This window comes from Petromyzon marinus, chromosome 9, assembly GCF_048934315.1.
Source record: "Petromyzon marinus isolate PM22_M1 ecotype Great Lakes invasive population chromosome 9, UKy_Petmar_22M1.pri1.0, whole genome shotgun sequence".
Classification (NCBI taxonomy): Eukaryota; Metazoa; Chordata; class Hyperoartia; order Petromyzontiformes; family Petromyzontidae; genus Petromyzon; species Petromyzon marinus.
The window spans coordinates 2967178-2984980 of NC_133675.1; the positions used below are offsets into that span (position 1 = coordinate 2967178).

Genomic DNA, 17803 nt, shown 5'->3' on the forward strand with positions numbered 1-17803 from the left:
TGGATAACGTCTCCACACAACATCGCCATCCATCGCACTCCTGAACAAGCTCCGTTCTCATCATGTCATCTCTGCGGTCCTCATCTTGGGCATGTTCCTTGTTTGAACCGATATTGTTACCAGTCTCATTAATTGGCCATCATCCCTCTCGATTGATGTGTTCTGTCCAAGCTCACGACTTGTCTTCCGTCAAAATTGTCTGCTATTTGCACGAATTCCGTGATCCGTGTGTTCCTGTTCGTGTGTCGGTGTAATTCCCAGAATCGATCTCTCCACGCTTCTTTGTTGACTTTTCAGCCCTGCTCCATGTTCACTGTCACAGTCCATGTTTCCAAATTATGCGCCGTGGCAGGTAATTTGCAATGATTGAAAACGTTCTCCATGAACATTGCTGATTTTCGCAATCAAAGTTAATTCACCAAAAGCACTCCATCCCAGCTCTTCTTCTCACAGCAAGCATTCTGAAGATGCATAAAAACCAATGTGATTGCGTTCATTAAATTCACTTGAGTGGCCAAGTGCAGCCTAAGCCACTGAACTAATGTTGTATGCATTAAAATAGCCAAACACGTAAACAAATCTACACGGTAGGTATGTAATGAAGATGATAGACAACTGGAAAACACAACTGGGTAAAGTATGTAAAACTAGGGCAATTACTAAAGGCGAACTGGAATCAAAATGATGAAATAAAGATTAGCACGATTGCCTATGTACGGTGGGCAAGAAGTTCAACATACTGTACACACCGCTTGTGGTTTAGTTGCGTGCATTGGCACAGTTGTAAATGGAAGTTTTCGGAGGTAACAACAGTAAAGGATTTGCCGATATTTGCTGTACCTCGTGTCCTGGTTATATCCACTCGTGCTTAATTGTTTTGCAATATCTCAAGACTTGGCCAATATCAAAACCCATGACCAATCTCGCGATAGAGCAAACTTCCCTTGTCAATGCTTGAAGGGTGTTCACTGCTGTGACTAAACTCATCACGCTCGCTGATGACAATAATCAATAATGATCATAGATTTATTCTTTATAATAAAATGGGCAAATAAAGTTTGCCAAATGACAATCCAGGACTCTATACGTTGTGTAAACATCTTTAAGAGCCTAAATGGGTCCTAAACCACTAACTGGACATGAGAATAGCCAGATAAGCTGAACCTACAACGAACCATGTAATAATGATTCAACAAACCCCCTCCACCATAGCCATCGTCACGGAATTGCCAACATTACGTTCAAGAATCAGCTCTACACTATTGATAAACATTTTATGAAAGCCGTAATGAACCCATCATCCCGATATAATCTGTAGTGAAATTAGCGCCTCCAGTGTGACTGCAGCGAGTCACCGCGTGAACCAATTTCACGAATCCAATCCAAATGAATTCTCAACAAACTCGGCAACTGAGAACGCAACAAGTCGACTTTAATAAATCAACAGATGCTTCCGCGCGTGCATATACCATAGATTACAGAGACACAGTGGATGTAGGTAGCCTAGCAGGAAGGTGTGTGCATTGGGTTATTGAAATTGGCCACCGTCACCACCACCGAGACGCGTCGAGAAAAAAACCATGTGGGGTTCCATGAACATATCATCGCTGTCGACCCATACGGCTGACCACTTATTCTTGTACAGGGATATTGCCAGGTGCATACGGCGTACAGCCGTTTCAATAGGGGCAAAACACGTGTTTTTTGTCTTTGTGTTTGTACCTTGTGATGGTAATTTGTGGGATCAACGTTGCTATTTATAAGGGCGCGCGGTGACCAATAAGCTCTGAATTGGTTTGTAATAAGGTAAGGCACTGATAAGAGGTTTACCTGTATGACTTATTGGCTGCCCCCTCCATAATGTAAATAAACTTTTATTTCAACAACAAAAAATTGGGATGGGCTCTGAACGTGGGTCCACAATAAGATGTCACCCCCTTCCCTCCCGCTTGTCGACAGGGCCTGCACCTACTCACCACCACCCACCACCACTCACCACCCACCACCACTCACCACCACCCACCAATCACTCACCACCCACCACTCACCACCCACCACTCACCACCACCCACCACTCACTCACCACCACCCACCACTCACCACCACCACCCACCACTCACTCACCACCACTCACCACCACCCACCACTCACTCACCACCACCCACCACTCACCACCACCCACCACTCACCACCACCCACCACTCACCACCACCCACTCACCACCACTCACCACCACCAGCCACCACTCACCACCACCTACCACTACCCACCACTCACCACCCACCACTCACCACCACTCACCACCACCCACCACTCACTCACCACCACCCACCACTCACTCACCACCACCACTCACCACCACCTACCACTCACCACCACCCACCACTCACCACCCACCACTCACCACCACTCACCACCACCCACCACTCACTCACCACCCACCACCACTCAGCACCACCCACCACACTCGTGAAATGGCCACCCACCCCACTGCCCTCAGTACCAAACGACACCAGCAATCGTCCCGACATGCCGGAGCTTGGCGATGTTCTGCGTCGCAGCGCCCCTTCCGGACACCTTGAGGAAAACGGCGGTGGTGGTGGTTGTGGTGGTGGTAGTGCTGGTGGTTGTGGTGGTGGTTGTGGTGGTGGTTGTGGTGGTTGTGACTGTGGTGGTTGTGGTGGTGGTGGTTGTTGTTGTGGTGGTGGTGGTTGTGGTGGTGGTGGTTGTGGTGGTGGTTGTGGTGGTGTTTGTGGTGGTGGTTGTGGTGGTGGTTGTGGTGGTGGTTGTGGCGGTGGTGGTTGTGGTGCTTGTAGTTGTTGTGGTTGTGGTGGTGGTTGTGGTGGTGGTGGTTGTGGTGGTGGTGTTTGTGGTGGTGGTTGTGGTGGTTGTGGTGGTGGTGTTTGTGGCGGTGGTGGTGGTTGTGGTGGTTGTAGTTGTTGTGGTGGTGGCTGCTGACGAGCGGGGGAGGGGTCCCCACAGTCACGAACTCGGTGCGGAAGAGATTGCGTAACAGCAGCAGCAGCACATGACCGCCCGGAGACTGTTACAAAAGCACAACAGCGGCGGCGGCAACAACAACAACAACACACCGTAACAACGTGCGAGTGACACGGAACGAAACGCGGAGAACTCCACCGGGAAATGTCGGCGGAGGGCGAGCCTGGAGCGGTCGCAGGCGCGGGGATCGGCGGGGCTGCGTCGGACGCGGCTGGAGACGGCGGCGAGACCGGGGATCTGAACGCGGAGCCCGTGGCCCAGGCCGTGCCTGAGGGACCAGAGGATCGGGCCGTGGTGGAGTCGCGGGACCGTGAGAGGCAGGCCGTGTTTGAAGAGGCGGGAACTCGTGTCGGACTGCCTGGAGGCGAGGCCGGGCCGCGTGGGCCCCAGAGTCGGGCCGCGACCTCCGAGGCGCGGGCTGGGCCGGGAGAGGCAGGAAATGGGACCATGGAGACGGGGCGACGTGAGGGCCAACGCCGGTGTGAGGGAACGGGGGATGGGACCGTGGATCGTGAAACGTACACCGAGGACCAGGACGAGCTGAAACAGATTGGAGATGGACCCATAGAGGACTGTGCTGGGTCTCCGGCGCCAGAGGCACGGGCATTAGAACCTGAGAACTTTGCTGGGGCTCGAGAGCCCCGGGATCAGACGATGGAGTCGGAGGAGCCTGAGGAGCAGCCTGGATCCGAGGAACCCGTGCATTGGGACGTGGACCCCAAGGATCAAGCTGGGCTGGGAGCGCCAGAGGATCAGGCCATGACGCCTGAACAGGACCCTGAGGACCAGGCCGGGCTGGGAGCGCCAGAGGATCAGACCATGACGCCTGAACAGGACCCTGAGGACCAGGCTGGGCTGGGAGCGCCAGAGGATCAGGCCATGACGCCTGAACAGGACCATGAGGACCAGGCTGGGCTGGGAGTGACAGAGGATCGACCCATGATGCCTGAACAGGACCCTGAGGACCAGGCTGGGCTGGGAGTGACGGAGGATCAGGCCATGACGCCTGAACAGGACCCTGAGGACCAGGCTGGGCTGGGAGTGACGGAGGATCAGGCCATGACGCCTGAACAGGACCCTGAGGACCAGGCTGGGCTGGGAGTGACAGAGGATCGGCCCATGATGCCTGAACAGGACCCTGAGGACCAAGCTGGGCTGGGAGTGACGGAGGATCAGGCCATGATGCCTGAACAGGACCCTGAGGACCAGGCTGGGCTGGGAGCGCCAGAGAATCGGCCCTTGACGCCTGAACAGGACCCTGAGGACCAGGCTGAGCTGGGAGTGCAAGAGGATCAGACCATGACGCCTGAACAGGACCCGGAGGACCAGGCTGGGCCAGACCAAACAGACGATGAAGCCACAGAACATAAAGGAGAAATTGAAGACCAGGCAGAACCAGAGGAGCCAGAGGATCGGATGATGGACTCTGAGGACCAAATTAGGCCAGGAGATGTAGAAAACTGCACCGTAGAGTCGGTGAAACTTGAAGACCAGTCTGGGTGTTCTGAGGAGCCAAAGGATCAGGACATTAACACTGAGGACCATGGGTTGGGAAGATCAATTGATCAAAACATGCAGTCGGGAGACCTTGAAGATCAGACTGTGACAAGAGAATCAGAGGATCGGACCGTAGATCCTGAAATACAAGTTGAGTCTGAGAAGGCGGATGATCGAACCGTGGAGCCTGAGAACTTGACTGGGGATGAGGAAACAAAGAATCAGAACACAGCGTTGGGAGAACAAGCTAAGCAAGAAGAGCCAGAGGATCGGATTTGTGAGCCTGAGGAAGTCTCTCCTGAGCAACTCGGCGAACCGACCATAGATTATGGGAATCGGATAGCAGAGCCAGAGGCACTGGCCCGGCAGGGACACCATGGGGCCCTGACCGTCCCAGGCCACTTGGTCAAACTCAAGGAGCGTGGCGACTTGGTTTGGCCACTGGAGGCAGAAGATCTAGCTGGGAAGCCGGAGGAGGCCGGGGATGAATTAGTGGAACCGATAGAGTTCGGGGATATGGCCAAGCCAGAAAGTGTCCGGACTGGGAGTATGGGAGAACATGGGAATTGGCGTCGGGATCCCATGCTTGGAGCCTGGCCAAAGGAACCCAGGATTCAGGGAGAGCCAGGAGACCTCATTGACGTGGCCTTGGATCAAGATGAACCCATGAATCAACCCATTGAACAAGGGGAGCCCAGGGGCCTGACCAGGCCTCGAGATCTTGGGAACCAGGCAATTAGGTCCTGGGATCTGATTGGGCCGGGGGAGGATGGGGAAAAGCTGCTTGGCATGACCGAGGACCCTGAGGACTCCTTGGGGTCCGTGGATTCCGGGGCCCATGTTTACCATGTGTATGCGCGCCGCTGGTTCGTGCTGGCGGTCCTGTGCCTGCTCAACTTATCCAATGCCCTGGTGCGTGCACTACCCTCACAGTTTTCCCGATTGTCTTTTTTTACACGTATTTATTTGCAGGGAAAGGCCTTTTTCAAAGTGGTACAGTTGGGGTTTTTTTTTTTCCCAAGGAGAAGGTACCAGAAATGTGTGTGGTACGCAGAAGCCCATGTGACCTCATTTCCAGAAGTTCAGGTGGAGGAAAGAGTATTGCTCAACAGGACCAATGTGTGCAGAGGTTAAGTGTTTTTTTAGTCTGAAAGCGAACATAATGTTATGTATACAACAGTACCTTAATCACAAATCACAATTTGAATGAGCATGTAAATGTGAACAAGTTCTTGTAGCCTAATATTTACGAGCGCTCGAGTCAGGAAAATGACGAACTGTTTACATTCATGGAAACTCTGTCGAAATAATTTTGGTCCTGAAAAGTATGTAATTAGGCTGTTGTGAATGCCCCCAGAGGATTACAGATGTTGCATGTTACATGTGCATGTACAGACATTTGTCTATTCACTGCTGAATAAAGAATGTTAATTGTGATGCCTCTGTTTTGTCCTATCCAGATTTGGCTGAGCTTCGCGCCCATAGCAGACAAAGCTGCCACGTTCTTTGGCATCTCACTGGCGCAAGTTAACTGGCTGGCGATCGTCTTTCTGGTTGCCTGCATCCCATGTGGCATAGTGGCCTCATGGTCCATGGACAGCATTGGCTTGCGTGTAACGGTACGGCCGTTGCAGCCTTTGTTTCTCCATCTCTTGGCGAGAGCACAACACGTTTAAGTTCATCATTGACAGGCGTCGCACGTCTGCAGCTGATATTTTAATCCAGAAGTTCCAGTGTAATTTTTTACCAAAATTGTTTTCGTGCTTTTGTCTGTGTTTCTCTCTATATGTTTGTGATTGCATTTGCCCATTTATTTCTGCTTTGGTGTTTATTTTCCAATGTCGTGGCACAACATAAGCAGGGAGTCTGTTGTTTACAGTGTGGTCCTGGTGATGGAACAGGGGTCATATGCCATGAACCATTGCAGATGGGAAAGGGTGAAATAAGGCCAGACCACAGCAGCCAGTTGCTTTAAAATGGGCACTGAGCCACGGACCCTGGTGTTATTGTCTCCATTGCCTTTTATCAAGACTCGTCCTTTAACCCCCCCCCCCCCCCCACCAGAATTACACCTCGCTGTACCGTGACTGTCCGCATGTATTTTACCCCCTTCAGGTGATGTTTATTGCCCATAAACAAGGTCAGGGAACTCCTGCACAAAGTGAAACCGGGACGAGGCAGTTGACTTGCACGAATAAATTTTGCGACGGTTGGGGCAAATGTTCACGTCTGCATATAACGTTGCCTGCTTATGGATGGCTGTCTGCTCCTCCTGCAGCTGGTGCTGGGCTCGTGGCTGAACGCGCTGGGGAGCGTGCTGCGAGCGCTGTCCGATCACCCGCTCATGCCCACGGCCCTGAAGGGCTTCCCGCTGCTAATGACGGGACAGACACTGGGAGCGCTGGCACAGCCCTTCCTGCTCTTCGCCCCCACCAAGTTAGCTGCTGTGTGGTTTCCCGACAGCCAGCGAGCAACGGCCAACACCCTGGCCTCTATGTGTGAGGGAATCCACTTACCTTTCTCTCTATTGCACCACTTGCATTTCATGTGCGATTCACAAATTGTTGTGTGGAACGGTGATGCGTTTATCGTACTGTGCTATGAACCCTGAATTCTGAGTTCGATTCGCGGCCACAGCTATCTTAAGTGGCGAGTGATAGCCGAATCGGTTTGGGTCACCCCTCCCAAACCAATGTGCACTGACAAGCGTGGTGAAATATGATCACATAACCCCCTTGATCGACAAGGATTTCCTCCAGTGTATTACCAAAAGGTATCAACTCACCTCTTTTGCCCCTAGCCCCACCACACTTAGAAGTGTTGGTGTGGCATGTCAACTGATATTTACCATTGGTATGCCTTGACATAGTTGGCCATATTGACAATATTTTAATGCCCTCATCAATAAAGTACTTACAGTTCTCTGTGCAGTGATGGATGCTGGTATTCGCAGACATACAAAACAGTCTTGGCATCATAACAGAAAACAACGATAATTGGAATTAAATGAACATTTTAAATGATGGTAATTATAAATGTGCATGAACTTAAGGGAGAACGCTAAAGCCTGAATTTGATGCAGCTCGCAGATAAAATTACTGTCGTGTGTAATTAAGGGACGCTGGCTTGCTCCGTTAAACAATGTGATTCTCTTGTGCCTCTCCACAGCCAACCCCCTGGGAATTCTGCTGGCCAATGTGCTGTCCCCTACCATCGTCTATGAAGCAGATCAGATGCCTATGATGGTAATGCTAACGCGGCGTTCGATGCATTTGCCACTGGGGTCCAACTCGGCCCACAATCTGCCTTCACTCACGTTTACTAGGAATGCTGTGTTCAGTGCAGATTCAAAAGGTCTCCAGTTTAAATATTAAACTTATTGTGACATATTGCCCAGTCAAAGTACATGCCCCTTGATTAAAATAAAAATCCTTTATCTTCAATGGAAATATTATTTGACAGAACCATATAGAATACAGCACTATGCACCTACTTTTATTGATATAGATTTCAGCAACAAAAGTAATTGGTTTACCAAGGCCTGGTGTACAATGTATTTTGGTTTCGAGGACCAAACCATTCCATTGCAACAACCGCCGGTAATTAAAAAGTGTATGCGCACGGCATTATAACAGACCGTCATTTTATATTTTTGTCGCGATACATTAACGATTGCCTTTAACAAAGTCACCTAGAATGCGGCCAATCTCATCCGATCTCGCTTGTATCTTTAACCACCATGCGTTAAACAGGTGCTGCACAACTACAGTGTGGTTATTGGAGTACAGTGGAGTGCAGCAAAATTCAGTGTTTTACTGCTCTGTGCTCTCAACGTCTATGATGTCCACATTCAATTTGCACTGACCAGCATGGCAAAGTATACCCAAATAACCTCCACCACCTGCATGGCATGCGGAGGCCTTCGTCCAGCTTTGTGTTGACAAAAAGGCTGTACATTGTACATTTATTGTGGATTTGAGTATCTGCTGTAACACGCCGTTACTCAGTGGAGGTTCAACTTGAGTAGGTTGTCTGCGTGTGTGGTGTACACGCCTGCTTGTCAGCGGGTGCAGTGGCATTGCGTGATTGTGTGGGGGTGCAAGGACCCTGGTGCACGCCATGAAATTGGGTCACCTGCCCAATGTACTTTACCTCTTCCTAGCTCGGTGCCTGGGCTGCTACGGCCCAAGGGGCCCCGGTACAGCTGCAGCGCCTGCACACTTTAGCCGTGCCACAACGCCGCATGCCTCACTAATGGCCGCTTCTGCATCCGCAGCTGTACCTGTACTGCCTGCCGGCCGTGCTGGCCTGCGCCCTGGCCACGTGTGGGGTGTGCAGCGGCTCGCCTCCCACACCCCCCTCCCTCGGAGCCACCCACCCCACCGGCGAGCCATTCTGGCGCAGCGTCAAAGCGGTAAATCCTGTGGGTGAAAGCCTGTCGAAGACGTATACTGTGATGCGCCTGCGTTTCTGTACCATGGCACATGTTGGGCATATTTCCAAGCGTGTAAGGCGAAGTAGCCTTTGACCAAATCGCCTGGAGTGCGCCCGATCTCATGTGTCGGAAGCCAAGCGGGTTCAGCCCGAGTAGTTCCTGGATGGGAGACCTCGATCCATAAACGGGTGTTGTAGGCTGCTGTGGGGCTATTTTCGGGTAGCATACGGAAGTGCAGAAAATGCCAATGTTGCACTGCACTTCTGTTTTTCCTCGAGCGCAGCCCACCCGTCACCACCTTCATCAGCCCACACTGGCCAACTTGTTGAAGTATTGGTCAAGTAACCAACACTGAATGGCGACACCATCATACAGCAGTGGCTTGACAAAATGGCTGTGCACACGGGACATGTCCTTAAGGGGAAGTATGAACAGACGCTTTGCTTTTTGAGCACGTTTAAATCGTACCCCAGGCTCTTGTTTCCTTCCCTCTTTGGCACACGTGCTCAAGAGAACCGCTTTCCCCTTTTGTTGTGGCCTCGCTTCGGTGCCGACGTTTGCCATGGGCCTGCGTGTTGTCTGTGCCGTGTAGGTGATGACCAACAAGCCGTACCTCGTGCTGTTCTTCTGTTTTGGTGCCGGCGTGGCCCTGTTCACCGCCTTCACAACGTTGCTGGAGCAGATCCTGTGCTCGCGGGGATACTCGGACGTACGGGGCTGTCCTGCGCGCTCTCCCACCTCTCCCTCCCACCTGTCATTCACCCTCCCGTTTATTTAAACGATGTATTCTATTGTTTTTTAGAGACTTGCCAAATTTAAACGGGCTGAATAGCTACGATAATTAATGCCGGATATGGCCAGATGTTCTCTTTTACGCAAAGCATGTTTAATTTGGCCCCTCTCCAAGATCTACAGCTTTCCCGGAGGAAATGTTTAAGTTCATATGACTAGCACCTAAGGGAATAGACTTGTAAGTGTAGACAATTTAGCAGCATTATTTGTAATGACCGATCTTGCCTCGAATAGCCTGCAGCTTGCAGTATGCCGAATCGCAACACCCCGTATCTTTAATACAGGGTTTCCCACATCATTCATCATGTCCCACAACATAACTACTTTGCACGTTTACCAACCTCCATTCAAATGCGAAATAGCCCGTTACTTGTAAACTTGATAATAAATGCAATTTTTATCCTTTTGTCTTATAAATGCCATTGCAACTCTACATATGAGTTCCTTTCACGAGTTTCATACGGAATGTTATTTTGGATTGCACACTAGATTTCTATTGTACATAGTTGTGGTTGTTTATTGTTTTACTATTATTCATTCGTCATTTTCTCTAAACTTTCCCTGCTTTTGTTCTCTCCAATAGCTGTGAACCCTCCCTTCCCATTAAACTTGCCGTTTCGGCAGGGTCAGCCATTGAAAAAAATTATTCTTGGCTCAGTGGGCCTTACCAAAAACACTGTCTGAATCACTGCTTAATAAACACGCACCATGTGACGTGAAGAGAGCTGATTAAATTTAAAATACAAGATCATGTACGAGTACACCTGTTCCACGCGACCTAGGCACGACTGTTGCCACGTACTCCATGTGGGATGTGTCTACCAATCGTCGGTCACGTGCAGCGTGCAATTACCAAATTTTTATTTGAATGGAGATTGTTAAACAATGAAAAGGTGAATGGGGAGAAGTGGAGTTTGAAAAACCCTGCTTTGTTGTGAAATTTGTATTAAAAACCGTAGCAATGTTGGTGGATATGTGAAGTTAAACACACGTTAGCGATCCATGTTTTTATCATCAGGCTTCTGTGGCCCCTGTGATCTGCTTTTATGTTTCCGCTGCAGAGCTTCTCAGGGCTGTGTGGAGCGCTGACGATCGGGTTCGGAATCATCGGTGCTGGGCTGGTAGGCTTCTACGTCGATCGCTCCAAGAAATTTGTGGAAGTAGCCAAGATCAACTTCTGCCTGGCAGCGTTGGCGGCCTGCGTGTTTGCGATGGTGAGCAAGTCGCTGGGTTTGCACGGCCCTGCATTGGGTCGGTGTTCTGCTTCGTTTTACACCTCTGTCAGGGTGGCATATACTTAACTGGGGGAGAAAGAGAGCGAGAAAGACGCATACATGTTTAATAACAAGAGAGCGTTCGTAATTATTCAGTTATATATAAATAAATACATTAATGGAAAGATACGTTCGAATTTCCTTCTCAATTAAATAATGTCTACTGATTCGTGGTATGAATGAAATGCTCGTGCAGCATTTTACGAGCAGCATTCATCTCAGATGTATATCTCCAGTGAGGCTGTAGACATCTGATCAGGGGTGCACAATGATCACAGTGGAGACATGACAGCTCTGAGATCAAGACTCAAGTATTTTTTTCCACTGTTGCCATTCCTTCACTCCTTGCATGTTTGCCAAATATAAACGAGCAATGGCATGCCTTTTTATAATTGGCATGTCTGAGATCATATGCTGCCTAAAGTTACCTAGCGGGGAGAAACTAAAATGGAATTTGCGCGCGTTCTCATTGTTTCTGATCGTTGATTCACAACTTATGCAACACTTGTAACTGTATGTAGGTTGCACATAGCCAACCGTGCTCGTAAAGCCAACTGACTGGAACGTGAAAATGCCATTTTTGGAAAGACTTTATTCAAAATAGGCAATATATTTGTAATCCTTGCTCATATAAATGCCATTTTAAATTATGTGAGTTTCTCCGTCTTGCGCAATGCTATTTTGGATTGTTTACTCTGTCCATTGGACGTAATTCTGATTGTGAATTGTTGTATTTATTATCAGTTTTCATTTATATGTAGCCCCTGAAAACCCTCCCTTCCCATGTGACCTGCTGGCTACTGTCGTATCAGCTATTTTATGCAGCCCCTGTAAATCCTTTCCTTGTAATGCGCCGTTTTGGCCGGGTTGCCATTGAAAAAGAGCTTTGTAGCTGTGGGCCTTAGCCGAAATAAACTGATTGACTGATTTTGTGATTTTCTAAAGTTACCCCCTTCCTGCTGCAGGTGTGTGGCATGCGCGAGCAGGAGTATGTGATTGCCGTGGCGTGCTGCGTCTTCGGGATGTTCGGCTTCTCCATTTATCCCGTGTGCATGGAGCTGGGTGTCGAGTGCACCTACCCAGTCGGGGAGGCCACCAGTTCGGGCATCCTCTTCATCTCAGGGTGAGACGGGCTGAATGTTTGGACAGCCCACACCCCCCCCCCCCCGTATTAACTCTTTCACTGTTTTCCAATACAGTTGCCTCCTTGACTCTATACACTTGCTCCACCTTCATTTTTGTGGTGAGGATATTCCAGCAGAAAATAAATCCACTCCTTGGTCTTCAATACAGCCAGACACAGCCACTTAGGCTTCTACAGCATTAATACAAAAAAAATATGACCATGCATGTGTCTCTTCAGATTTCTGAATGGAAATTGGCGGCAGAGATATTGGTTGTTGGGGGCCAGGTCTGGGCTGTGCAGTGTTATGGTTCAACTCTCCAAGCAGCATAGACACATCGGAGCTTGTGAACTGGATCAATTTCATGAAGGAGCAACAAACCACGAGTCAACATTCCACACCCCCTCCCTCCCCATAGCATCTCTTTGTGCATTGTGGTGGTATACCCTTGTCGTTTCTGGGAAAGAACAACAGACACGTGACAACATGTCACAACTTGTCCACGTTCCCTTCTCCACTCCTGCTTTACTCATGTACATAACTTTTAATAGTGCCCCTCCCCCCCACCTCGTAATCAACTCAAGCAAATGATCCACCCGACTTGACAGGCCTGCGTTCGACCCCCGTGCTCTGTGCTGTGTGTGGCGGGCAGGCAGCTGCAGGGCGTGCTGTACATCGTGCTGATGCAGGTGGTCGCGCGACCGCTACCGGCCACAGCCGTCCCCACCGCCGTGTGCCATGGCAATGGCATGACGCCGCAGGACTGGACCGGTAATTGGGTCTGATTTTTTTCCTGCTGTGTTTACTCTGGGGAAAGATGTCGGGGATGGTGAGGAGCTGCAGAGGAGAATTATAAAGCTTTCTCAAATATGCCTGGTTAAAATTGATGATGCCCCTTTGCCTCCCCAGCATCTCCTATCATTTCTATTATCCCCTTGTATTAAGCACCATCCCCAGTGTCTTTATCCATGAATATACCACTGGGACATCTCCCCCTCTCTAAATAAGGTCATGTTTGTAACAGTGTGACAGGCCCTGTAAACCTACAGAGACAAAACAACAAAGCTGTCTGGGTTGTACAGCATGTGTGCCCTTGCAGCAAGATCATGTCACTTTTTTTTCCAAACCATGTGGCTCTTGTTGACGATGTTTTAATTTGTGGCTGCGCGCTTGGTTTACGGTAATGTGTAAATAACCCGTCAGATGATCCGTTTTCTTTTAATTAAATTTGATCATCTTTCAGTTGGTTTATGTAATGGACAGTAACATCCTTCCTGCCAACTCGTACAATCGTATTGTTTCTTGTCTGTGTGAGTGTATTGTCTGAGCCTCTAAATAGCGTACGTGAATGTTTTCCAGGTCAGTCATCGTCCGCACATTTTAAGTGGCATGATCAATGGAGGCTTTCACCTTGATTTAAACACCTCTGGCACACTACATTGCGATTATTTGTATTTTGGCATCGGTTGACCAAAAGGCATCTGGCGATGAACCCTGGTTACTTAATGAATTTATTCGATTTTATTCAAAAGTGGTTTGTTTATATACTTTTAGCAGGGGTGACATGAGCCCATTACATACAGCAAATACGAATTAAAAAACGCTAAATGTACACGTCCATTCATATGTCGTGAGCTTATAAATCCATATCAATTAATTGAGGCATCTTTCCACCTTCAGTAACCATTTTAATGGTGGCTAGTGCCATTTGAATCGTCAAGGATGTTCCATTAACTTCGTATTAGTTTATCCGTGAGACCTCATTTACATGCACCTGTTTACACTTAATTTCATGTACAAGTCAAGGGAAAACTATATTAAACAAGTGAAAAATCAGGTGGATAGTAACGTCAGTGACCATGCTTACATATCTCCTTGCAGTAACACGGGTAGATTTACACAGCTAGCATAAGCTTGTGGTGGCGGTGGTGGAATTTGTTGACGCGTTCGCATATATGGCGTTCTTGAGTTAGTTTGCCCCTGTTTACTGCGAATATCAAGACACTGGTGGTGAGGCACTAATAATTGGCACACTGCCACAGAATGTGTTCTCACTAAACTAACTTGGATAGCAACCTTGTTGTTTTGGACCGCGTGAGACGAGAGTACGTGTGTGCAGTAACCCGTGATAGTGTGTGTGTGTGAGGAGGGGTAGTGTAGCGGTTCACGCACTGGCCTATGAATCTGGCGAGCCGAGTTCGATTCTGGCTCACAGCCAACACCAGTGACGATTATCTGAACCAATCCTGGGCCTCCACTAGCTCAATTCAGCCTCAATTGAGTATCTAGTGTTATGTATAAAAACATTGCCACTAAAGAGACAAATGCGGCCGGGAGTGGTGCTGCCACCCACCCCCTCGTGTACCATTCCGGCCTTCTGCATAGGTGCTTACTGACAGCATTTGCCCCAACAGTCTGTTAAAGGTTATACGGGGGATCTTTGTTTTTGTGTGACTGCCCAACGCTGACTTGTTGTGCCGGCTTCTCCTCACAGTCTCCGTATTGCTGTTTGCCGGGATTGCCATGCTTGGCGCGTGCTGCATGGTGGTGGCATTCCGGACCGAGTACCGGAGACGAAAAGCGGAGGCTGTGGAGTCGTCGGAGAGTGAGCCGCTCCTTGTGTGAGCCAAAGAGGGTTGAATTCATCACCCGCATTCTGTTCAAAGATGGATGAAAGCCACGGTTCTTCCCACTCCTGCCTGTCAACCAATCTCATCGTTGCGTCTCGCACGTATAGATTCATATAAATCATCCACATATAGAGATCCCTCAATTAACCCAGACAGAGAATGAGCTGATTTTTGCATGATGCTCAGTCCACTACCTCATTTGGGGGAAGAAGTTCTTCAAATACACATTTTTAAAGAAAATTTCTTAGGATTACCATAGTAATTTTAATCTTTTACATCATATAGTAAGTTTATAATTTACACACGAATCGTATATTTCATACTTTACACCTGGTAAAAACTAACGGTACTTAGTAAACGAATCTCTTGGTAATGTTTTTTTTTATATTATTAGGCTGCACGTAGTTACTGAAGCAGCAATGTTTTATCGTATTTTAATTCGCAGGGTATGTGATGGTTCAGTGAGTGGATTGATGTCAGATTTTTTAAGCAGAGGGACATGAGCTTTAATACCACGATGTTTGCTGCTGTTGGGCTTGGTTGCTTCTGTACTGAGCTGTGTCAAACCCCCCCTGGGCCAAGCTACCGCAAGATCATAATTAGCGTATGGATGCCGTAGTGTGATGCCTCATCTTTTCGAGATGGGAGTTCACTGTAATTATTCTCATTTGTAAATACATGTTTACAATGCGTGGGGCTGCCCAGCAGAGTGGAGACTCTTGGCACGATGCCTGGCACTGGTGGCTGCAAAATCAGTCGCATTCCAAGCCCCAGAACAAACATCGTCCCTGACAGTGGTCATGGAAAGACAACCCATGCTTTCTTTCAACCAACTATTTTGTACTCTCGCAGCAAGTTTCGGGCTTTGCTTTCGATGCTTTGTCACATCATCCTCGACGGCACAAGCAGAACTTTATTTTCATTGGCCACACAGAAAGAGGACTCCTTTTTGGTAGTTTACAGCCCTTTAAGCTGATGCAAGACACTTTATATTTGTAAAGACCAATGATATTAAAAATCTACTTCATTTAAAATATATATCAACCATGACTATGCAGTATGTTTAGTTTGATGAAAGGAAATATTTTTTGTAAAACATTTTGGAATGTGTTTTTACGTAAATTCCTGTTGTGTAAATGATATGGTGACAGTGTTGTTTTGTAAATGGCGGTGTATTATGTAAATACTGTAGGTGTTGCACTACTTTTTGTCCTGTCTACCCTAGAATGTGTAATGCCCTGATAATGCAAAAGGTTCAGAGACTGGGGAGTCTGATCACTGTGATAACTGATTTCACAATAGTGGTGTTTAATCTGCTTGGTATCAATTCATCCTTGTTTTCTAGCTTTCTGGTTGGGACGCGCATCGCGGATATTTGCCCTACAATTAATCCACAGGACGAGGATTAATTCAGTTGCCATACATATGTCCAGTTTTGTCATTATAATTACAGTAATAAATGAACACTACGAATCACGAGTATTTGTTGGGAGCACAAAAACCATATGCCAATGAAGGTTTTCAGTCACCTTGCAAAGGCAGTGGATTGTGCATTGAAGCCCTTGTGAAATGGCCGCCTGGTATGAGAAATGCTGATGTCAACTTGAGGCTGGGGCAATAGTGGTGGCGTAGACACTGAATCCAGGGTTTGTCTTGTGAAGAGACATAACATGATCTGCAAGGACAGTGATCAATAGCGGCAAGCAAGTGACGGCAGGACCTCTAAGGCAACGGTCAGATTGCCAAGGTCGGGTTTTGCTAGCGTGTCGAGTTGTGGATTTGCGGCAATTGAAACGTATCCTCGCGAACGAGTTAATGAACTAATCTCGATTACCCTGAAGTTAAACAGCGGTGTCAGCACTGTTTGCTTTGTGGTGCCGGCTGGGTTAAATGTGATTTGCATGTTTTCTAAAGGCAATTGGGTGATGGTGGGTTTCCTGTGAGCCCACTGGTGTGGCAATGGCAGGGTAAAATCTCTCGTCCATGCCGTGTACATTATGCGGGTCACCCCTGTGAGTTACAGATTATGATAATCAGCTTACCGCTCGGGTATACCTGCTATAATACAAACATTCATACGCCTAGCGTACCGAAGGCAACGTGAGCAACGCACGTTTTTTTACTTGGTCTGTTATACGAAGCTTTAAACACTGGCTCTTCATTACGCATCAAGTCGTATCCCAAGGACAGATTTTGCGCCATTCTGTTCGCTTTCTGGTTTTTGTGTAAAAATCAAACTGGAATAAACACTTGAACAAAATGGAATTTGAAGCCCTGAGTGACTTCGTTTACTTCGTTATAACATTTATGTAATGCAATCTGCCCCTCTGTCCCATGTACAACACCCGGGAATTTGCCCCGGTTGCTAATGTATTGCAGACGTTAATAATCCTGACATGCTGGATTGGAGACGTGACTGTATTGGCAACGAGCTGCTATTAATGTTAGCATTCTGACTAACTCGTCTGTTATGAATGTTTTCTTTGATGGACACACACCTTGCAGACATTGTAAGGCGATATTAAACGCATTTTGTTCAGACTTTTGCGTGGCCTATAAATACATTACCACAAATTTGTATTGTACTGTATTTAAAATATACATGGGGACCCAGTTAATCTACATACATATCTGATCAAGGGAGTAACACTCAATTCCATACGGATAGATTCAAGAATCCATGCTGTACTGCTTTCTGGCCACCTCGGCTTTATGCTCAGAATATCAATCAGGCTGCCGCTCAATTCACCAAACATTTGCTCCGAATTGTTTTTTCCATAGATTTATTTGGCTTTTTACTAATTGTACAAACCCGTGATATACCTTTGCTTCTAGATGCTAATTAAAACCACCTTGCAGACATTCATTTAAAAGTCTATTCAAAAATGTGTGAGCTTGTGTCTGTTAAAAGCTTGAGCTACGTGGGGATTGGACTTTTTTTTTACTGGTAGGAACGAAGTTGTAAACTGAGTGTACCAGCCTGCAATAGATTAATGTGTCCGTCTGTCCGTCCCCTTTCAAAAGCCCCATACTACCGTATACCGGGAAACA

General features: G+C 47.9%; 1 protein-coding gene across 1 annotated transcript; it reads left to right on the forward strand.

The window, feature by feature from the left end:
- Positions 1 to 2860: 2860 nt before the first annotated feature.
- Positions 2861 to 17017, forward strand: SLC49A3 (solute carrier family 49 member 3). Its single transcript, XM_032950856.2, has 10 exons — positions 2861 to 5409; positions 5958 to 6116; positions 6776 to 6995; positions 7666 to 7742; positions 8774 to 8911; positions 9525 to 9641; positions 10786 to 10938; positions 11964 to 12121; positions 12775 to 12893; positions 14617 to 17017. The coding sequence occupies exons 1-10, from the start codon at positions 3145 to 3147 to the stop codon at positions 14745 to 14747; spliced, it is 3537 nt and encodes a 1178-aa protein (XP_032806747.1). The 5' UTR covers positions 2861 to 3144; the 3' UTR covers positions 14748 to 17017.
- The last annotated feature ends 786 nt before the right edge of the window (positions 17018 to 17803 follow it).